Raw genomic sequence first — 24,185 nt, 5'->3', positions numbered from 1 at the left:
GTCCTTTGGAAATCAATAGAAAGTCTCCCTTGGATTCAAAGGCTTCTATTGAATCCTGTAGTGCCCTGCGTGACCTATTCAGCCATCAGTTATGTATGTGATTTAATTCTTGTGAGCTGACTTTACATGCGGCTGTTATTTATCAATGAATTCCTACAATCATATGACTGGCTGCATAGTTCATTTTTATGGAATAGGCAACTGAGGCAGAGAAGGAATTATATTTTTATGTTTACAGAAGAAAAGTTGGTGCAATTAGAAATTCAATTTGAGTCCTGCTTGAACTTCTAAACATGCGTGCACAATCACAAATAGCAAATCAATATACATATTGAGGTGTGTGTGTGTTGGTGCATACATATATGCACCCTTATAAGAGGGTTTGTTCACTTTTTGCAATTCTGTTGTATGTGCTTGGATTTGGTTAACTGCCCACAAAAGACTTTTCCTGCATCGTTAGCTAAATTAGGAAATCAAGCAGTAATAATTGTATGAAAGAGCAGTTCATTTTACACCCTATAAGCTGGCACAGTGGGGCATTCGTGTTGTCACTATGACATTATTAGGGCTTCAAAGACGGAGCTTTTCAGCCCCGGAGAGGGATGCTGGTAGTCACCGGCTTCCCTTCCCAGGCAGCCTTTCCAGCACTGCAGCCGCAGGCAGTAAGTCGGTGGCAATGGCCCGTACGGACTGTGGGGCACGGATTGCAAAATGAGGTGGCCAATACCCATAACAGCTTCCCTTCGGGTTTGCTTCAGAAGTTGACAGCATTTCCCTTTTCACTGTATCCAGTGAATTTGCGATATGCTGCATTTGAGGCTTTTCACATTGTGAAATTGAAAACATCAACCCAGAGCTTCACGTATCTCTGCATTCCCAGTACTGAGCTGTGAGTTTCTTGTCCTATTTTTGACATGATCAAGTTTTCCAGAGGATCTGGAATTGATGCTGCACGTTACGCTACAGGCCATGATGCCCTAAGGCCTACAACCTTCGTCAGATGTCTGGTGCGTGACTGGTGCGACTTGTGGCTGCCACGGTCCGGCAGCGGAGAGCTCCCGCAGGTCCCGGCTCGGCCGGCAAACCCTGCCGCCTCCGACAGAGCTCGCTTCGTGTGCCGGTTCGGCAAGGGAAGGGTCACTTGCTGCGTGGGTGCAAAGCGCAGCTTGCTGACACGGGTCCATCAGTCCAAGCTGGCTCCAGCTTGGCTTAGCTTTAATCTGCTGGCGTCGTAGACGGCGGCCGCCTGCCGGGTCTGTTCCCGTGACAAGCCGGGCCGCTGCCTTTGCAGTGCGGGGCCCTCTGAGCGCGGCAGCCGTGCCCGGCTGCAGTGCTCTGCGTTTCCCCTGCCATCTTGGTAAACCTCATAGCTTCCAATTTGCTAGCGAGCCAGGGATATAATGAGGAGCTACATAAACGAGAGCAGCGCACGCACTTGATGATAATCCCGTCGGTTCATTTATCAAAAGAAGCGGTAAGGGGTCCCGACCAGCAGCTCAGATCATTTTCTCTTTAAGCTCTGCTCTGATAAAACAGTTGCAAACCTTACCCACCTTGGTCATGAAATGTTTTAGTATGGGCCGTTCCACTACCCATGTATTTTTCACCAGAAAACCAAGCAAGCAGGACCCATCCATCCGTGCATTTTCCAAAGGGCGATCTGAGCTGTCCGTCTGTGTAAGCCAGCTGTGTTAACAAGCCTGGGAGAGGCAACAGCTCCCTTTTTGTGTACGAGTGAACAGTTTGAGTCCAAGGCTTTCAAGTTGTGGTGGATGAGTTTGATGTTCCTCCAGTCAAGCTGCGACATTTTTTCAAGCAAAGCGGTAGGTTAGCCAATGAAGCCTGAATCAATTCCCTTAGCACATAAAAACTCATCTCCCATGCTTCTTGCTACTCAGAACAGGACATGGGAAATAGTAATCTTCCTCCATTTGTATGCAGTTATTGGTTATTTTGCCCTGAAAGTATCTATCTTGACATGTCACAAATTATTTTGGAGATATTTGTCAGCATGCATTATTGTTTGCAGCTGAGCAGATTTATTACCGAGAGCTGAAGTAGTTTGTTTCTGTAAATAGTGTTGGTGAAGAAATGTAAATAATTGATCAGTCTGTTATTCTCTTCTCTTTTTTTTTTTCTCTTCCTAACAGTACTCTCAACAACAACAACATCACCCGCATTCCTGTTACCAGTTTCAATCACATGCCGAAGATCAGGACTCTGTAAGTAATATCTTTGAAAATAATAACAACAGTGTAAGCTAACTCTTTGAATATTTGGCTTTTTGTGAAGTTTTAGTTCAGTCTCTTGGCAATTTAAACTGTTTTGAGGAAGAAGATGACTAAACAAGCCCAGCCCTGAGGGCCAGGGCGGCGGGGGGCTGCCAGGGCAGCGGGGGCTCCCCGGGGCGGCTGGGCTCGACCCCCGGGGTGGCCTGGTGCCCCCGGCGCCACTGCAGCCGTTCATCTGGTTACCCAGCTATAGGTAAGATTCAGTTTTATCAAGATTTTGTTTTTACGAGGAACTGAAACTGGAACTTTTTTCCTGTAGGAAATTCTGTAAGGTCAAAATTTGTTTCAACTAAAATATTGCCAAAGTTGTAAAAACTGCTCAGATAGATCAGATTATTTAAGTTTTTAATACCCTATGTTTAAATCCCATTTTTCCTTTTGAAATTCAAAACAATTTCTGAAACAAGAAATTGTTTTGAAAGAAAAAGTCGAAGAGTGTCTTTTCACTTACTTTCCAAAACAAAATATCGCTAATTTTAACACATTTTCCATAAAAACTTCCCTTATGTCAAATCCATTTTTCTACAGCTGGATATTATTCCTTTGGAAAAGTTCTGCTCAGCCTTAGTAGAGCAAAAGACAAAGACATTGTAATTAGACTGTATACTTTTGTGTAATTTAGCCATAGCCCACCCAAAACATTTTCTTTAAATAAATTATTCCTTTAAATGCCTGTAGGGAATATACAGCTTCAGGAAAAGTTGTGTTTAAAGAAAGTGTCTTTGGTTTTACTCCAAAATATAAAACAAGCCAAGATGTGTTTACTCCTAAAAGCAAAGAAAGGGCAATTGTAATCAGGCTAAAAATTTTTCAGGCTACTCAAAAATAAAATGTGTCAGGGATGCTGCATGTGTATTCGTGCTTTATTCTAGGGAAGTTAACTGAAGAAAAATGGCTCTTGCTCTTGTCTATCTGTGTAAGATAACCTCTGATTTACATTTACTTTCTTCATTAAAGGATGACATTAACAGATGTTAGTGTAAGTAATTAAATGGAAAGTGGCTGTTTGTCTTTTAGAAGAGAATGGATGAAGACGATAGGGGTAGGGTTAAGGTTCCTGCAGTTTTGCCTCTCCTCCCTCTACCAGAGTGGTCCAGAAAGTTTGCCTGGCAGCTTCGGCTCGGTCTTGCCTGGTTCCAGAGCTCGGTGCCTTCTGCCATTTTCCTTTTAGTTTAATTTCGGAGATGGCTTTGTAGAGAGCTCCCTGGAGACTTACAGTGACTAATCCCCTCTGCTGTAATTAAGAAAGAAAAAAAAAAAAAGGAAGGAAGTCATAAATAGGATTTATAAAGGGAAGCTTTTATATTGAATTCTGAGAGCCACGTTTTATAGAACATGAATGCTGACCCACTCTAAAAGGATTTGCTGGAAATTTAATTTAGGGTCTGTGGCTAAAAGGGCACCTTTACAAGCTGGCATTTGTATTCGTTCACCTTATGTTCTCTAAAGGTACTTTCATCAATATCAAGTGGGATGTTTCAGTCTCCAAAGACTGCCAAATAACATGCAGTACCCTTCGAAGCAGTTCAATACAGAGATTAAAAAACTTACATAGGCAGGTGGAAATACAGTCAAATGGTTTAGTTTTCTGTGTTTCCCACCATCTGTTTCATCAGAGACATAAAAGTCAACAAAATAGCAATTAATATAAGGTAAACACAGGAAACAAATAGTATTTCTTAATTTTTTCTGCTGCTCCTTCTTGTTTAAAATTCTTCTTCTATCCCCAAGTCATCCCATCGCTTCTCCCAATTAATACTTTATTTATTATAGTTATTAGTTATTAATAAAGCAATGTTACATAGGTAGGAATTTATTCAATACTTTTTGAACATCATCTGTTCAGATTTTAGGATAATTCTGTTTTGGGTTTAGCCGAGGGTTTTTTGAAACAGGTAGTAACATTCTAGCAGCTAATGTGTGTCTGAGTACATGCAAAACTGATTTGCTTTTCTTCACCTATGTAAAATATTTGTATAAAGATATTTTTTGTTAGAAATATTCTAATACTTTCTCTAGTTTCCCAGCTTGACTTGATAACCTGTTTCTCCTGCGTTAATGATAAACTTTGCATGAGAGGGGAAAGCTGTGTGAGGCATAATGGTTGACTAAGATGTAATATTTAATCTCTTGGTTCTTGATTCAAATTCAGTCCAAGTGGATCAGGCCCGATATTCAATATGGTTTGGTGGCTATATAGTATTCTTTAAAAATGATAATCTGTTTGTCCACCTTCTCCATAAGCTTCTCACTTAGACATGTTTTTTAGAAGCTTTTCTAGAGGATGCCTAGAATGAACATTCCTGAAGCAGGGACCAGCCCTCGTTTGCAGCTCATCGAGGTCCGGTGCTGCGTGGGTAGTGTTTTTTTGGTGTGTGTCCCTCCGGGACACTGCTGAGCTCCCGGAGCACTTGGGGCTGCTTACGCTGCAGCCCCCTGCGCGGTGAGAGTTCTGCAGATAAATGGCCTTTCCTTCGTGGGTCTCAAAACAGCCTGCTCATTTAAGAACAGAGAAGAAAAAATAAAGAACATATTCAACCTCAACATGACTCTTTGAAAAATAAATAAATAAATAAATAAAAGGAGTGCTAGTAAGATTTGAAACACTAGAGGAATTCTTTAAAAAAAGCAACTCTTCCATGCTAGTGTTTTTTTATTTAACTGTCTTTTCTGTTGTTAAGTTTTATTGATCTTTTAGACTTGGTTGGAAGTGACAGGAATTAGCTTTTATTGATCTGCTTTCCTTGGCTTGAAATGGCTTTATTTATGTTAAAACCTGGCCCCCATACTTATTTGCTTAATAGTAGGTCTCCTGTTGTCTCTGCACTTGCGAGTGACTGCTGAGATAGACAATTGCATTATTTTTTTTTAAGATTTTTTATTTAAAGGTAAACTGAAAATGCACTGAATCACTTCAGTGCTTTTCATGTTCACAGCTGGTTGCCTGCTGTGGTAGGAAGGGACAATACTTTGAGGATTTGAATTCAGTGGATCCTTTATAAGGTAACGCAGCCTCGTTCTACTCTGGATGTTTCTGGCTAGGTGATACTTGTTCTCCTTTCTTTGTAAACATATTTATTTGTTCTTTCAGTCAACACAACATGTTTATCAAAATGTTCCAGAAAGATGAATGGTGCATAATAACAAAACATTTCACAGAAATCTAACTTACTGCACTGTCAATTAAATAGTGACGTAATCTCTAAAAACAGGTTCTTCTAGCCCATCCTTCTTCCGTCAGTCACATCTTCCGGCGTACCCAGGAGGCCGGTGTGTTGGGTCTCACAGGATAAACTCCCGGCTCCCGATTTGCGGCCCTTTTCCGTGCCTGTCAGCCCGGCGCCACTGCTGACCCGTGCGGCCGCTGCACCATCCGGAGGTCTCGCAGATAGACGGTTCAGTCCTTTGCTGGATGGACAAGGCTAAATCCTTTGCGCACCAATTGTGGGCTTTTTTTAATGTAATGCCTGTAATATTAGTGAATAATGCTTTGTCTACCCATTTCTGACGGGATTTTCAATCTGTTTTATCATTTCAGCTTTGCTATAACATACAAACCTATGACTCGTTGCAAGGAATGAAATAAATCATGTCCTGAGCTTTGTTTTGACCTGAAGTTTAGTAGCTATCAGAAATACTGGATTCACTCCCCAAATGCATCATCATTTTACAGATTTTATTTATTTATTTAATTATTTGAACATGCTAATGCTTATGGAAGTCTTCAGGGGCAGGCGTGAGCCGAGCAGGGAAGGGGAGCCGTGGGGCTGGATCTTCAGAGTCGTAGAAGGGCTGAGGCTGGTGGGGACCTCTGGAGATCATCTAGTCCAACCCCCCTGCTCAAGCAGGGTCACCTAGAGCACGTTGCCCAGGATTGTGTCCAGGCGGCTTTTGAGTGTCTCCAAGGATGGAGCCGCCGCAACCTCTCTGGGCAACCTGCTCCAATGCTCAGTCACCCTCCCAGTAAAGCAGATTTTCCTTCTCTTCCCTCGCTGGCCACAGTCCCTGCGCGGCCCTGCGGCATGGTGCTGCTGGGGTCCTCTTGTTCATCAGGAGTTAAAAATTCCTGTTTATAACCTGAACACTTGCTTTAAATTGTCACAGTAAAAAGAGCATTGGTAAACTGGTAGAGGCAATGCAAGAATATACAAGGTATCAATAGCCTCTGTATTTTTTTAATTTAAAAAGGAGAGAGAAGAAAGAATTATCTGTTAGCTTGTTTATCAGCCTCGTTCTGTTATTTATATCAGTCATTCTTTGGATTCAATTAAAGCTATCACGTTCATGCATTTATTTCTGATAAAAAAAATCACAGGCAAAATGATACTTTGAGGCATCTTAAATTCTGCTTGTTCTTTTCTGCAGAATGGTCAACTCGTGATGGACCTGTAGGCAGGTGATCAGGGCTACAGATTATTTTTGATTAAAAGTAATTGTATTTCATTATGGTTATAGTCTCACTTAATTTTATCCTTCAAAGACATTCTAAATCATGATACTAATTTACATGTGTGTATTTGTTTGTATATGATGTGGCAGCACAGACGATCACAACCTGGCTCAGCTGGAACTGGTAACCTGCAGTGATCCCACTTGCACTGTAGAAAAGCAGCAGACAGGCTTGCGTGTGCGCTCTGGTCTGTGTCTTGTGTCGAAGCACCGCGTGTAACTTGAGGGCGGTTGTGTGTGTTGCAGGCGGCTTCACTCCAATTTCCTGCACTGCGACTGCCACCTGGCCTGGCTCTCCGACTGGCTGCGGCAGAGGCGCACCATCGGCCAGTTCACCTTCTGCCTGGCACCTGTCAGCCTCCGGGGTTTCCTTGTGGCCGAGGTTCAGAAAAAGGACTTTCTCTGCTCTGGTAATGATACCAATTCTTCATTTGCCTATCATCTAACACTTTTATGTTGAAATGCACAGGAAAACAGTGGATGGAAGATTATTATATTAGTTGTATTCTGTTGCAGTGCTGTTTTGGTTGCATCGTTGCTAAACTGTGTGATAGTATATCAAATTGTTATTTTTTTTCCAGCTTTATATGAATTGCTGTGTTTTGGTTAGTGGTTCTGTTCTTAAATGATTTTTTCTACTGTAGTATTGGCAAGGGTATCAACATAAGAAATCAGTGAAGTGGGGATAATTTGGTATTTCTCAAGGGAAGAGCTCTACAGCTGACTGAAATAAAAAGGAAAGGAAAAAGTAAATGCTCATCTGAATCTGTTGATAAAAGACTGGATTATGGACCCAGAGGTAAAGATTTTATCCCTGGGATTGAAGCAGGATTCTTAGTGAGCCACGGCATTTCACCCCTCTCTGTTTCCTCATTGATAAATGCGGCTGATGATATCAGCCCAACCCACAAACCTTGTATCTGTATATTGGGCCTATTCATCAAGTCTCCTGAACTGCACTTGGCTCTTTTGTGATTGAAATGCGTTTTCTTAAAAAAAAAAAAAAAAAAAAAAAAAAGTAAAATTGGAAGAAGAGATCTCTGAATTTGGCTGAAAGAAAGAGATTTTGGAGAGCAGAGGCATGGCAATGCGTGGTAAAAAAGAAGGGAAGGTATCAGACAAGTTTTTGCAGTACATATTGAATATGGTGGTTGTAGGGCTAAAAGGGAAAAAAGAGGGAAAAAAGTAAAAGGGAAGGGAGCTTGTTATGAAGTAGACATGAGTCCTAATCTTGATAGCCTGCGGGTCTTTGGATACTGTGTTCTTCATTTCATAGCTCTGGGCCTGGAAAGAGTTGAGCACCCTGCTAAAAAAAGGCAGCTGGACAGATACCCGTAAGCGTTACAACCACCCTTTGTACGTTATCCACAGCTACCGATGGTGTCCGCAGTTAGGCTAGCCAAGGACTTTGAGTTTAAAAGATAAGCCTAGCGCATGGAAGTAGTATGAAAGAGGGAAGAAAAAGGTATGGTCATGGTCACTTCTCTCATACAAGATGGCAACTGGGAACGCTGACCTGGATCAGACAGGACCTGAGCACGCAGGTCTACCAGGTGAAGACCCAGCAGCCGTAATAGCGCCAATACTGCGTCAGGGTCTGTAGAGGGTAGGTCCCTTCTGGTTTGTACAATAAGTCTTTCAGATTAATTCCCAGCAGACTAGCCACATGGAAAAAAAAAAATGTCCCTTAGCATATCAAATAATAAGCCTGAAAGCCCTTAGAGTCATCTTAGAGTCTGAGTCAGAGAGGAGCAAATTTAGTTTGTGGGGAAGTTTTGTTGTACTTTAGTGCACTTTGCCTGACGTTACAGTAAAGCACCTACCAAAATAGCTGACTTGACCTAGCTACTTTTAAGGTATTTTTGTAAACACCTGAAGGGAGTAAAAGCAAGAATTAAGTAACAGGACTCTCAAGAATTTGTTAATCTCCTGTGTGCTTGCTTTTGTTCACTTGTCTGTTGCCTTCCCTGTGTCCACTCCCTAGGGCTGTGTCCTCTTGGTACGTGGGCTGGCCGTTGGAAATGCTCTAGGTGTGTTGGCGCTAGGAATGTTTTTGGGAATGCCTTTTTTCTGTAGTTTCAGATCATAAACAGTGTGACCATAAACAGTAGAGAAATGGTTGTACTTAAAGGATGAGGGTTTGGTCCCAAGCTTAGCTAAACCATGGATGTTAACTTTATTCCCAGTCCTGGAGGTGTGCGTGAAGTGCAATAGGCACATGAAAAACAAAGTCCTGCAGCAGTGATTTTTGTGGCATGATTTTCAAGAGTGCTGAGCGCCTGCAACTTCCATGCAGTTGGGGAGACTTGAGGATGGCCAGAACATCTGAAAAACTGCATTAAAATCTGAACCAAAAGAGAAGTTTAGGGATATAGCAGTCTAGGGAGAGAGAAGGATAAAAATAAATGGATAAATGAGTTAAGCTATTAGCGGAATCTCATTTTACCAAAGAAGAAACCACAGTATTTCTTCCTTATGAAATTAAAAGTTTCAGATGGGGCTCAGCTATTGGAATTTATGATAGAGTGAAGTGAAAGAAAAAAGGATTGTTTAAATCAGGAGAGGAAATAAGAATTGTCAAATGAGAAATGTCAAGTGGACAGTACTGATCCAAATGGAGCTTTCTGCATAGATCATGATTTCCAAAAGAGAAAAAGATGTTAGACAGTGTTGTTGGACCAAGAATGTATAGGAAGACATGGTCTTTTTTTTTTTCCCCCTCCCCTATAAGAGAACTATCAAGGTTGGCCTGCTTTTTATTAAAAAATAAAATGATAAAAATTAAGGAAAAAAGCTTCCAGTGAGACAGTCCATCAGCTGTATCCCTTATCTCACATTTGGAAAGTTAAATAAATATTCTGAAAAAGAAATGCATTTGAAGAGCTCATTTTAGGGGAAGATTTAGGAGAGAACCCCACTTTGTACCTGGTAGTTTCACAAAACCCTATATGGATAGGTACTTCAAAGAGGATATAAACCTTCCCAGCTCCTTACTGCAGTCTTTATTCCTGATTTTACAGTGTAATTTGGTCATGTTTGACTATGAAGTCAGACTAGGACAGGAGGTGAGCAGTGAACTGAACTTGTCCCTCTGTAAAAGAATTTTATACCATTTAAGATTAAATGATCCACAGTAACTAGCCTCAAGCCAGCAGTGAAAGCTGCCTTTGCATCGTAGTTATGGAGTGCTGAAATACAACGTACTGAGCTACTCTATTTCAGTACAGGCTCAGAGTTTCAAGCACTTCTGTTTTTATGGAAGTGGGAATATCATCACAGGAAAAGAAAACTCTCAGCTTTTCCTACACAGTAAAAGGAGCTTTGTCAGAGCATTCCCATTCAAAGATTGTGCTGTTGCAAGCTTCAACCAGGAAGAGGAGAATGAAATGCAGAAGACAATTTGGGGAAAGAAGAAAAAGATACTTAAAAAAAAAAAATGCTTTCTGGTTGTTTTAATCCCTATGCAAAAATGCATTTTTTTAATTTTACAACAAATGTTACTTATGAAGTAAATTTTAAATCCTATATACTGAGGAATAACATAAATTGGCAAAGACAAGGTAAAACACTGACAGATGCATACTATAACTGGAGCCCAAGTTGCTTAATTCCTTCTGGGGCACCACGCTACTGGTCCTGTAGAGTAATTGTTTAGAAACATTAGGTGCAAAAGCCCTCAAGACCCTGTTGCTGAAATCAGAATTATGTGTTGATATACTTATGTAAATTGAGAGTTCAGTCTGTCAGAAATGTTCAACACGCGCATGTAAATTATAAAAGTGCTAATTCAAATGGCACTTGTAGGCAAGTTGTAAGCAGTGGAAAAGCTATTCTAGATTTTACTTGTCCATGCCTTTGAGCATCTGGCTCAGGACTAGATAAACATGGAGGGTTAAATAACGTGCAGTTGCCTGGAGAAAGGTTTGCAAATAGGTCTGATCGGATCTGCGTTACTGAGAGGGCAGAGAAAGGTCATTAATGGGGACTGCAGAGGGTTGGAGGTGGGTAGCCCCTTGCCATTGGGGCATGCTGAGGTCCTGCTGGCTGTCCCGTCACCACCCCAAGCCTTCTGGCTGGCTTTTGAGGCAAGCTGTCCCTTCCTGGCAGGAGGTGTCTCCTCCAGAGTCGCCCCTGATGGAGCAGCCTTCCTGGAGCTCTGCCTTAAAGCCATCTGTTCCCCAAGAAACCTCCAGGCATGCTCCCTCCTCTGCACAGCTGAACTCGGGGAAGTGTTTTGTGGTACACTTCTCGCTTAGGACAGTCTACTGGAGAAGGGGTAGTGTGTGACAGCTGTAGGGTGCGTGCCCCAACTGATAAGCTCCAAATAGTATGATAAATTTCTGCTTTTCCTCTCCACCATAACCTTGCAATTCACTGCCACAACGCAGTAACAAGAGGAACGGTACACTAAGCAAAGACGTAATGTCAGATGAAATACTACCTTCACTGTGGTGCCTGGGAACTGTTTATTTTTATGTTACTTGAGCTTGCAGAGAAGCATCTGGGGGGGCTGGCTGATGCTTGGTAGCTGCTAGAGCCCTCCAGTCTTTGCCTGGATGAAAACCAGCTTCCTTGCCACGTTCAGGTGTTTCACTGATAAACTGTTTTTTTTCTCTCTCTCTCTCTTTCTGTCTGACTCTCCATCTCTTTCTTTCCCTCCCTCTCCCCTCAGGATAGTCTTTCTTCTCTTGTGTAAGTTTTACTGTGGCTCTTGGATTTTTCTTCTAAGTACTCTTTACTTATTGAAGCTGAGGTTGGTGAACATACTGATCAATTATGTCACGTCGCGGAGCCTTGCCACCTGCGTTTGCAAACGGAGGCGGTGAGTTTATGAGGTTACCCAGTCAGCAGAGCAGGGCCTTCATCTTTTCAGTGCTCTGTGCAGGACCCACTGAGTGACCCCTTTTGAATTTTGTTACAGTGGTGAATTCTGAAAGTGCTGGTTTTCTTAAGTATATACATGAAAAAAATGACCTTCAGTGAAAATAAATATCCATGTGAACTGAATGTCTAAGAATAAAACAAGCTGCTTCAAGTGCATCGTGTCTCATACTGGCGATGAGTGGCATGCTCCAACCACAGCTGTCCCTGGCTAGATGCCGTCAGAACAGCTCCCTCGAATGTCATCATTTCTCAGTGGTTTCTTGTAAAAGAGACCATGTGGTAGGTGAGCAGGTGGAGACCTTTGGTGGGCTTCAGTGGATATGGGAAGGAAACCAATTTTTCTACCATACTGTTGCTGCCAGTTCTCGGGCAGTGTGTTGGGGCTTGGTGCTGACCCTGAAGGCCCACGCTGATACAGGCTTGTTACGGTTCTTGCCAGTGCCTTTTAAAATGGGCTGTGGAGATTAGATGAGATTTCTTAGAACGGACCGGGGATGTGTATTTCCAACACAAGTTAATGAATGCAGGCTTTTCTCACATAGGAAGCCACAGACTCTCATCAGTTTTTAAAATCTTGAAATTAATTTGGAGCTGATTTATTCTATATATCTTACAGTAAGAAATTTAGCTACATGTACATTTAAAATAGATAATTTTTAACGGCTTTTCTAAGACGGTTTAATAATGAAACAAGGCTTGCAGAGAAGGAACTTAGTTACATAAATCATTCTCTTTTTCATTAGAAACTAGAATTTTTTTCTGGTTCTTGATCCTTAGTTCCCATTCAGAGGATGCTACAAGAACCTGAAGAAAATTAAGTTGTATAATCTGGAGGAAATTGGTTAAAGTTCGTTATGAGTTACATCAGTCTGAAACTGATGCCAGAGAGAAATCATTATCAGAACCAAGGGTCTAGTGATTTCTGGTAAATAAACTGATACCGATTTTAAGAAAATACTGGATTGATTCAAATCTCAATTTAAGATCTAGAGTTTCATATGGTGGAGCTGCAGCTGAGGTATAATAAAGAGGAAAAAATGTTAGCTTCTTGCTGCTTAATGCAGACTGGAAGCCCTAATAAGGAAGCAGATTTATTTTTTTTTAAGGTAGGTCGAAGAGTCTTAAAACATAGCTGTTATTCTCTGCCTCAGACCACGAAACTCCGTAGATTGTCTCGCTCCATTTTTCTCTTGATAACTTTGTAGCATATTGTTGAGGAGAAAACCAACAATGAGTAGCTAATAAAATAACACTCCTCAAGCTTGTTATCTTAACGAGACTGTTCGGAAGATGCCAAAGGAAGAGCGCGTGGGGAGGGGAGCTCCCCCCATCTGCTCCTATTTAAAAGCCTCTGTGCAGTAGTAGAGCGAGCAGCGGGTCCGCTCCTCTGAGCACGGGGCGCGGAGGTACTGCCAGCACGGAAAGCGGGGGCTCCCTGGAAACTGAGGGGGGAGGAATTTTTGCTGCCGCTGCAGATGTGGCCGCTGCTGAGCAGCAGCGATTGCCCGAGGGAACGGAGCGGCCTCTCGCGTGCCGTCCTCCCCGTGCCGGCGAGAAGGGCTGCCGCTGCCCTTCGCCTTAGTGGCCCCAGCAGCCCGCGCGAGCCGGCGGAGCGGGAGGCCTTCTTCTGCGCGCGCGTGTGGACAGGCACCTGCCGCCGTGCCGGCGTCCTCGACGTACCGCTGTTTCGTTCCATTTCGGAAGTGAGCTCGGCCATTCCATCTGACTTTGGCCTCTTCCCAAGCGAGTGACCTGCGACTTGTATTAGACAAATGATATGTTTTTGTCACTCCTCAGCTGGTTCGTACTTCCTGAGACCGTCGGACGATCCCACGAGTGCTCTTACAGTGGGTTCTGTGCAGCACGTCGGGCTTGTATGACTTTTAAAGCCTTTTGAAAAAATTGTGTTTTGAATATGTTCTTCAAAACCTTTTGTGGAACTCTGAAAGAATCTTTGCCTCCTGCTGTAATTTGCTACCCCAAGCTAAAATTGAGGTCTAGTGTAAAGAAACATTTCAGTGCTAGGCATTTGTTAGCTGGTCCTGAACTGAAATGCTGTAGGAGGGTCACAGAGATGCTCCCTGCTGCTTACCAGAGTTTGCTTTCTATTTCCATTTTCTTAAATGGAAGAAGGTTCCTGTTTACACACGTGAAAGTTTGTTACTTATTAGCAATTTAAATTTCCTGTGGCGTCTGCAGCTCTGTTGTTTCATAATCTAAGAATACACTTGGACTGTTTCACGTGTAAGATGCCACTTACAGAGTTTTTTTTTTTATTTTGGGGACTATCCTAGAAATCTCAGGGATACGTACATATTTATTCAGGCATTTAATATTTCTTTGAAGACCAAAGCTGAAAATTGGCTTTAAATTACGATAAATTTAGTTTTTCTGCCAGAAAATCATGTCATACCTTTTCAGTGTAATTGCATTTGTTATGGAATTGTCTTTCCCTGAAGTGGTGTAGGATTTGCTTTCCCTGTGCAGTTCTTTAATGCTTGTGTAATGATGGCAGATTGGGGTATAATTATTCAGCCATTTGGCTTTTGAACTGTTGCTGTAAGAATAATCATATGATTAGCTTTTATGCTAGTGGACAAAAATAGTGGTTTGTTTTATTACTAGTACGATCATAATGTTTTGGTATACAATGGAAATGCCTCACGGCACTGGGTGGTGCCACAGATTGGTACCATAGCCTTGTCCTGAGCTATAGTTCAGGAAGAGGGGTATTGTTAAGTGTGTTAAATATGAAGGATTGGGGTTGGATTTGAGTATGTGGCCAAACCCTTGAATCAAATCCATAGACTTCTTCATTTTTATCTTCATTTTCTGTTTGAGATGTGTATCTAGGTGGCAGCACATGTCCAGATACTTAAATAAAAAGAACTCGTAGAACTGCTTATAAAGTAACTGCAAAATTCCATAAATGAGTAGGCGGCAAATACAAATTTACATACAGTCAGTGTCAGATACATGTGAATTTCTGTTTTATTGACAATGAAATTTAGTGATGTTATAAATTTGCTTTAAAACTGAAGGGATCGCCTGGTTCATTGAGTTTATTCCTTGTAATCACTGGCATCACTGGCATTTAGACCAGAAGGTCCATAAGACTTTTATTCTGTAACTTCCATATACCATAAGCAGCTTGAATTTACCAAAGCGCTTTCACAAAAGACCAAAGGCTGGAACTTCAGTGTGTCATACTTCATGCTTCAGTGTGTCTGAGGAAAGTGAACCCCATCTTTGTCCTCTTCCTTAAGAGACCAACTTTTGCATTAAGAAGTCAAGGAAAAGAACTTCTATTTTAGCTGCTGCAGGACACAGTGGGAGCCCAGAAGCAAAGCAAAATGTGCAGTCAAACAGGATCAAGCCTTTTTTCAGCCTCCTTTTCAGACACCATTAAATCAGGTCTCAAAACATAGTCTTAAACTATTCCTGTCCCTTTCCATAACTTTATCAAACTTCATCATGAAGCAATTCAGGTTCCTTAATCCTGGTATCCTGTTCAGAAGGCCATTCCAGAGCTATGCTCCCTTGATAGACTACATTTGATCGTGACTATTATATATCATTTGATCTCGTGCAGGTATTATCCTTTCCCTTAAATAATTTGTGTTCCTCTTCATTTTTATACCTGCATCTATTTATAAGGTCACTGTATCATTCTGGACCTCTTTTAATTTTCGCTTCATATGGACCTCCCACAGTGCCTGGTACAAATTGTGGAACTGGTTTTAATGAAATGAGTGTGCACAGATGCTATTTGGACTCCAGATGCGCTATGTCTTTTAAAATTCTAGTAGCAGTGTTTCTTTTGTCTTTAGTCTGTTTTGGAAGAGCAAATAACACACAAAACCAGAGAGGGCAATATCTGCTAACAGCCTTCCTCAGGGCGCAAGAGTGAGGAAGTGAAGTCCTGGGTGCTCGGGGGAAATGCCTGTCTTCTCCGGGCTGCGGGAGGATGTTGGCCGAGGGGCTCAGCGCGCTTCTCAGTGTGTCAGAGACGTGCCAGCACTCCAATTTTTCAATGTCTCCTACAAAGACTTACAGGGAATAAAATTCCCTGAGAGGAAAACAACTTTGTCATAGTTTAGCAAGGATTTAAGTTGTCTCCCAGACTGTGTTGCAGTTTCTATTACTCCTTTAATAGAACAAATCTGCCTACTAGACCTCAACTGCTACCAGTTAGCCTGTTTCTTTGTTTTACCATCTTCCATTTTGTTTAGAAAAATTCCATGCAATTTTTGGGCTATTGTTACTAATGAAATAGTTAGAAGTATTATTGCTTTTCAGCTAAGACAATGTGAAGTAATGTCTGATTTTCATTAGGTGTTGCTTTACTGGTACCTTTTGAAATTCTCAAAGTATATTTTTGTTGAATAATGTAGGCTTTTTCAGACCTGTCCTTTTGTTGCAGTTGGTTATTTCCTATTTATTCCTAAATATTTGTTTGTAAACCAATTTGTGTTGACTGTGCCTACAGCACAGTCATGCTCACATGCCATGAATTTTTAACAAATAAATTTACTGTTTGGGAACGTTCAGCAAAACAGTGAACTTGAATCAAATAATGAATATTCATGACAAGCACATTTTTGCATACCATGAACTTGATGGTAAGTATTATCATCATCAATCAGGCGTCCAAATCACTAATCATAAATACATAATGCTGTGCTCAGTGAAAAACTGTTGAACGACCAGAGATGGAAATATTTGCATAAACCATTTGCTGTACGTTGCTGTAGAACAAACACATTTGTACAAATTTTTCTCCCTTAGTGGCATATTTGCCATCAACAAGGAATGTTAAATTTGCGGATAGTTAGTTGTGATTGGTTTGCCCATATCTCTCCACAGTACTATAAGCACGCAAGTGTATTTTAATACTGGGATGCAAACACTTAGTCAGGAGCAATACATCTGTTTTAGGTATCTTCTTGAGGTCGCATTGCTGGGAATCTAGTAAAAGCTGTATTATAGCTCATGTAATAGTAATTGCTTTCAGATGCCAATGACTGACTGTCCCTGCTTTGTGAAAAGTTCCAGTGGGTCATTTTATTAAACCACAGAAGGTCATAATGTGTCCACAGAACTGCAATACTTGTACTGTTTTGTTTATTGATCAATAATTTAATGTCTGCCATACTTAAAATGATTTAAAGTCACCACAGATTTTTAACCAGTAAATACATCCTGTCAGATTTGTATTAAAATCGATCAAAATTTTTGACAAATAACTAGCATTTTCCTGGTAGAAAAGAGTTGCTGTAAGGGCAGTCGGATAGATGAGAAGGTAATAAAGCACACTACTTAGTGTGCCATAATTGGGTGCCAGTGCAAATGAGATTATTTGGTTTATTTAGTCATTGCAAAATTTATTTTAAATGCCTATGACATTTAAACTCCATATCCATTATATTCTAATCATAATTTCAGTCTGTCTGCTGCTCTTGAAAGGCTAGAGGCCAATGAGATGCTTATTTGAAAAGAGTACTTAATTTCACTGTAAACTGCTGGGTCCTAAGTCTCTCCTTTCTCTGCCTAACCAGTCTGAGACTGTTAAATTAAGTGGTACAGGCTAATAGCATGCCAGATATTAAATACTGTAATCACTGAGGCTATCTTTCCTTTACATCAGAGGCACAAAAACCATAATATTTTTTGTTAATTTTGATTCCTATCCTACCTTCCACATTTTTAGTGTTGTTTTTAATAATAAAATACATAAGTGAGTTGATCATTTTTATCTCTTAGACAAAAATATAATTAACATGGTGAACTAGTGCTGCTGTATAACTGAAAAAATCTGAATTGATAAGATGACAGATAGTAAGGAGAACTTCAGAAGAGAAATACTGTGCATGCAGCTGGCTTCTCATGGCCATTTCTTTTCGTTGCATTCATACAATAAGAACCTTACTACACTTATAAATGACACAAAAAGGAAGCCTGAAATATTTATGCTTTTCTTGGGTCTTTTCATTTCAACAAGTATTGCCAGCAAAAGGAAAATTAATTTTGAGATGTGAAGTATCCTTAATTTGAGGCTGAATTGCCTTGGGACCTTGGATCTCTCTTTATTCTTACTTTGTGTATACATATGAAAATCATATCCACATTTTAATTTCCAGAACTTCAAATTCCATAGTCTACTTGGACTTGTTTTCTTGACCAGTCCTTTCTTTAGCATCTCTCCACAGCTATACAAACATCTGATTAAACTCTCTGTTGGTTTTTTTTTATGCTTTGATTCTACAGATCTGCCATGGAGCTAAGCATACATCCTCATTTAATTGCAGTTTAATGCACATCAGTTTTCAAATTCTGTTTTTATAGCATGATTAAGGAAATCTTTAGCTCAGCAGATGACTGTTCATGTAAAAGCTGATGAAATATGGACTAAGTGGCTGCGGAGTGTTCATGTGTAATATAGTGTTTTGTCTTTTCCAAAAGAAAAACATAAGCAAAACCATTTGATAACAATGATCATCCATTTATGCACAAAGTCATTTTATATCACTAAAGCTTGCAGAGATACAGTCTAGATCTGTTTTTGCTCATCAGAAAGAAAGAATTTAACCAAATATGAAGGGCTGCATTCAGAATGGAATCAAAAGTATTTTTACTCCTATCACAGTATATCATTCTACAGTGACAGGAGTAGCTGATATTTTGGGCCACTCAGAGAATTCAGGCACATAATGAGAAATTAGGTTTATAGAAATACTCCTGTTTCCAGGGTATTTTAGGTGAAATGAGAAATATAGTTATTGATTAAATATGGAAAACACACAGTCCACACAGAGACAGCCTCTTTGCTTTGTTTTTTTGCTTTACTTTTTTTCCTTCACTGTAAGCTTAGATTCCATATCACACAACAACTTTGTTGTTTTTTCATCCCATTTCAGTTGCATCTGTATTAAAAATAAAGATGTAATGGTTGCTTTCTCTATTTCATCTCCATGAACTTCTGTGATTATCTAACTGGTGATTTTTTTAGTCATTATCCAGCCTTAAATCAGTATTCTGTTCACATAGAAGTTCCTGTTTCCTAGTGGAAATGCACGGGTAAATGGCTTTTGGTCCAAATTTAGGGTAAATGAAAGGACTCCCGTTGGCTTCAGTCAACTGTCTGTTGGGTCTTTATTCACAGAGGACCTGAAGGGCTCACTGGCCAGCATGAGTAATGCTCTGACATAGCTTTGAGTCTCTCCACTTGAAAACGTGCTAGGACGTTTCATAATGCCTAGCGTAGTGACGTTATTAATTAGTGCCTTGTTACTGCTGCTGCTTGCTTTCTGTGCAAGCAAGGTTGGTGTATCTGTCCTTTCTCCGGAGGGCATGATATAACCTCCTTTCAAACAGTACCTTTAGTTTTGGGCACTATGCAGTACTGCATCTCACAAAACATGGAGCGATGAGCTGAGCTCCACCGAATCTTCTACAGATGTTGATTTAGATGCAGTACCAGCAGCTACAGACTCTTAAAAGATAGCTGGCAATGCATGACAGGATTTTTTGGTGTTGTGTCCTAATGAAAAGGTAGTATATTACTAGAGTCTCTTCAGAAAGCACATCAGACTTGTATGATAAAGCCCGTGTTGAAGATCTGACCTTGGTGTAGGCATCCTTGGTACCTCCTGGAGAGCAAGCACTGCTCCGAGGTGCTCCTGCCCAGCCCTGGCATTTCTCTCTGTCTCTAAAGACTCACACTCACTGATTTTTACTTTGCTCATCCTTGGTACAGTTTTGGATATCACACCCAGTGTGGACAGATGAAAAAAAAAAAAGTAAAATCCTACGTGATCATATTGTGAGAACAAACTTGTTCTTATGGAAAGATCAGAGAGGCCTGTGCGCATTTGAGGGCAATATAAAGTATGTCTGGACACTTACACAGTTAAAATCTTACAGAAGCCTTGGACTTGGGGAAAGGCAGAGCTGGCAGAGCTGTTGGTGATATTTGGCAGAGCTCCATTCATTTTGAAGGGATTCTGTTAATTTGCAATGATGGTATGTCTGCCCTGCACTTTCCTAGCCAGAAGACAGACCCAAGAGAGCTGCTTGTCCTGCCTGTTGTACAAGTACAAGTACATTTTTAATTCGTTAAGCTTGTGTCTTTAAATACAAGTAGCCACAACTTGTACTGTATTACATACACACACACACTCTCTCACATGTCCTTACTGTGTTAAAACCTCTCAAAACCTCGTTTCTAGATGCCTGAATTGGAGTTCTGAGGTCTGATTTTCCAAAATACAGAGTGTTTAACAAGTAAAGTGTTTTAATTTTTTCAACCAAGGGACTGGAATATGTTTCCTGATTGTTAATCTTCAATAACCTCGAAAAGAAACAGTTTTTTCTGTTTCTATTAGTATTTTGTCTCTTCTTTGTGGTACAAACATTCAGTCCTCTGTGTCTGGTCATAATTCAAAAAGATACTTGAGTTGCTTGTGTTATATGGACTTATACAAAATCTTATACCAAAGACGTAACCATTTGAGTAAAATTGAAATAAGTGCTGCAGCTTTGAAAAACTTAATGACAGTAAATTGAACTTGGATCTAATGAGTTGATTAGAATGTATATAGAGCAATGTCCTCATGCTAAACCCTTGCCTGTAAGTAGCTTCTTGTCTTTCAGGGGGACTGTTAGATTGATAAATGACTTGAAGGGCTGAACTCACATTTTTTATAAATTCTTTTTGTGATTCCATTAACTGAATTGTCTAATCTTGTAAAAAACTAGCTTTTTATTTCCAGTCTTTATAGCATAACAGGTGATCTCATATCAAAAGCATAAGTCTTTGCTGATGCCAGCTTCTCTCTGTATGTAAAAATACTCAGTGGGTGTTAGTGTAATGGAAACTCATTGGCAGAGGCGACCTTTGGAAGTATTCCTTGATCTTTAGGCTTATTTTCTAAATCTAGATGTAAATAAATTGATATGGTCGATTACAGGGGGATGGACTAAAGAAGTGTCCATGAGGGAAAGAAATTATGATAGAGTGGAGATGGTGGAAGAATAAGAACACTCTAATCTTCCATACATTTTCTCTGCAATTGATTTATAGCACATTATATTCACTGGATCCAAATAAATTATTACTTAATATAGTAAAAGGATCTGGAAAACTCAGGGGCTGATATATTTTATTGTTAAAATCCCAGGTGATCATTTTTCAAAACTGACATGTAATGTTTTTGTTATGTCTCAGGTTCCCAGTCTGAAGCTCCATCGTGCAGTGCCAGTTCCATCACTTGCCCATCTGCCTGCACCTGCAGCAACAACGTGGTGGACTGTCGAGGACGGGGCTTAATAGAAATTCCAGCTAACCTTCCGGAGGACATTTGGGAAATGTAAGTGTCTATGTAATGCAGCGTTTTTTGCTGTCATTCCATTTTTAGTCCTATAATGTAAATTAAGTGACAGTGTGAGGTTGCCCTGCTTCCAAACATGATGAAGTTTTTGGCATATTAAGTTCAGATTGTATGTTCATCTAACAAATCTGGGATTAGGGTTTTAAACCTAGGAAAAGAAAATACACAGCACCTTTTTCTGTGTGTGTTTTATAAAACAGAATTGTTTCCTTTTTAGTTGATGAATCCTCCAAGAGATGGGAGCATTTTACATTGGCTAGGCAGGATGCATGTGCAATGAAGTAAAGTCTGACATCAGAGCAGACTGTCTCTGCTGATTTTACTTCTATTTTCTGCCTCCCACATTCCATTATTCCCAATTCTTAAACATTTTACTCACTTTTTTTTTTTTTTTTGTGTTGTGAGATCAGATGCTGGTTTTACAGACGTGCTTGTCTTTTGTAGCTTTTGTAATTGTACTCATCTATTTTTTATGTCTTAATACTACCATGGTTGTGAAATAGTGTTACATGAAACCGAATTGCTTTTGGTTAGTCCACAGGGAATGCACAGCAATTCTTTTCCTATTCAGGTGTTTGTGATGCAGAGGTCACCCACTTCCTACCAGCTTTTACAATCTTAATATTATGGATTCAACTATTCGTGTAGCTGCTGCGCTCATGCACCTTCTTGTTGCTGTAGAAATACTGCTACATCGCAAAATTCACTAGGATAAAATGTAGATGAATTGCTCATATGTAGCCTGTGATTTAGTATTTGACTGCCGGGAATGTGTGAGGGTTATGGCCAATGAAGATGCTGTGCTGTATTGTTTGCTGGTGAACTGCTCTATACCACCACTCTTCTAAGTCACTTATAATTTAAGATTCACCTCAAAATTGTTTTTATTGCTGTCTCATCAGAACAGTCAGAAGTAGTTTATTATGCTTGATTTTGCACCTAGATAAAAATGATATATTAAAAAATGAAAAAAAGCTGAGTAAATGCAAAGCATAAACATCTTAAATTTAATATTGTTGGGAAGGTATCTAGAGGATGTAAAATATTTGCAGGAAATATAAACTTGTACACACGCTGTTCTGAACATTCATTTACTTGCCTGCCTTTGGGGAAAGGTTCAGGGTGTATTGGTTGTGCTGATTTCCAGTATATTCTGTTACACACAAAATGTGCATGTAATATTTGGTTTTCTACTCCGGAAAGTGGGTGTGAATTATCCTGAAAGTGTAAATTGTATTTGGCATACTGAGAACATTAAACATTTAGTCCTGCTCTCAGTTCTGTCAATTAGGGTACAGATATCTTTTTCAGAAGTGGCCGGAATGGTTCAATAATAAGAGACAGAGGATGAGGTTGGTTCAGACTCGCTCACAAATTAGGGCTAAGCTAGGAGAGGAATTGTAAAATTTTGTTCGGTAGTGTTGAAAATGCTAGCAGAAATCAGGAGATCTTTGTGGCTCCGTGCCAGGACTCTGGAAATCACAGGGAGAGCAGTATCTGCAGGAGCACCGAGCTTGGCGTGTCTGGTGGCAGTGTGAGAAAGCAAGTTAAAATATTTGTCTCCTGTGTGGCCACAATAGTATCCAGTATCAAGGGCTGTCTCTTTTTTGGTTGCTGCAGCCCACAAACCTAACCTCTGTAATTTGCAGTAAAAGCAAATTAGAAGAGCTCCTTAGGAGAGCAGAAAGTGAAGGAAGACTTGGAAAGCCTTTAATCTGGATGGTGAGGTTGCTAGTCAAGATACACATAACATTTTGGGAAACTTTCTTAACCTGGAGGTAATAAACCTCCTAGATTCGTAGAACGCCAAATAAAGCTCTTTGCACGTGGCTGAGCAATTTAGATGCGTCAGACCTCTTGCATTTTAGGCAGTACTTATTTCACTCTTTGGCCATAGATAAACCTCTTAAATCACTCTAATCCTGCACATATCCTTTGCAATTCCCAGGAATTTCAGGTGGGAATAGTTCTGCAGAAAGAATATCTGTGACTAGTATGTTCAGAGTGTAATATGAGCTAACCCTCATAAAAACATTTATTGCTCACTTTCTATTGGAATAAATCCTGTAAAGATTTCATTTTTATGGAATACATATTAAGAAATTTAAGTAGTCCTATCAGAATGAGTCTTAGCCAGTGACATTGCCCACATAGTTTTTCCAATTGGCAAAGCAATGTTTTCATTTTGTAAAAGTACGAGTTAAAAAAAAGCAATCAATTAACCTGAAGCCAAGGGCAGAGTATTACACATTCTCGCATTGAGTTTGAAGGAGGAATATTCTCACAGAAAAAAGTGTGTCTGGAAAGATGGAAGATGCTGCGACAGTGTTTTCCTGGAAATATCCCTACATCAACTCCTTTGACCAAGATAGTGATTTGGTTTTATGCAGAACTCCGTCATACCTGCCCTCAGAAATTCAGTTTGTCTGAGGCTGCTCTGGGCTTATTCAATATAAAATCCATCCACAGGCCTGGTCCCAGCTACACATGGAATAATGAGCGTCTTTTGATTTGACGCGATACACAGAATGATAGTCTCTTGCCTGTAACGCGGTAGCTATGGGGCCAAGTAAATTCTCTGTGTGTGCTGCAACCTGCCTCTCTCGCAGAGCAGCGCCGTTGCTTTTCCCTTGGGATCCATCCCCCGTGGTTGGCGTTCAGTCGGGGCCTTTCCATAAGAGCTGGCCATGCGTGGGGCTGCCTGGACGCCTCTTCCTGGGCTCCGTAATCGTACGGCCTGATCCTCGCCTTCCTCCAGAGAGCTAACCTCCGCTTCCTTTGAGGCGTATGGGGTACTGGCGAACGACGGCGCTGGACTGCACCACAAAAAATCCTGTGGTTATTATTTGAGTATTTTTCATTCATCCGTTTTTATCTGGCATTGTAAATACTCACTCCACATACAATATATTTCTCCCTATGGATTCTAGTCCATTCATAATATTTATATGTTAGTATTAAAATACTGCACTTAGCTCAGCGTTCCCACCTGAGGCTTTTCCAAGTTCCTTTGCTTGGTTATTAGTTGCAGTCAGTTATGATGTTTTAATTCTTGCATTTCCTCTTAACTCAGTATTTCTCTGTAAGCCAAACTGCAACAGGTAGGAACCCTGACTGACAGCCTGCCCCACAAAAATGAAACATGCAGCTCTTACTCTGACAGGGTTATCAA

At 40.5% G+C, this 24,185-nt stretch overlaps 1 protein-coding gene across 4 annotated transcripts in view; it reads left to right on the top strand.

Annotated features, from left to right (window-relative positions):
* Nucleotides 1-24,185, top strand: part of SLIT3 (slit guidance ligand 3) — a 517,687-nt gene that overhangs the window by 318,313 nt on the left and 175,189 nt on the right. For all 4 annotated transcript variants that reach the window (XM_067304842.1, XM_067304843.1, XM_067304841.1 and 1 more), the window contains 3 exons: nucleotides 2,151-2,222; nucleotides 6,987-7,150; nucleotides 20,851-20,992. In XM_067304842.1, the coding sequence (XP_067160943.1) occupies nucleotides 2,151-2,222; nucleotides 6,987-7,150; nucleotides 20,851-20,992 (378 nt within the window). The remainder of the gene's footprint in view (nucleotides 1-2,150; nucleotides 2,223-6,986; nucleotides 7,151-20,850; nucleotides 20,993-24,185) is intronic.

The sequence above is a fragment of the Apteryx mantelli genome, chromosome 14 (genome assembly GCF_036417845.1).
Source record: "Apteryx mantelli isolate bAptMan1 chromosome 14, bAptMan1.hap1, whole genome shotgun sequence".
NCBI lineage: Eukaryota > Metazoa > Chordata > Aves > Apterygiformes > Apterygidae > Apteryx > Apteryx mantelli.
The sequence above is the reverse complement of the archived record's forward strand: the minus strand, read 5'-3'. Positions and strand labels throughout refer to the sequence as shown.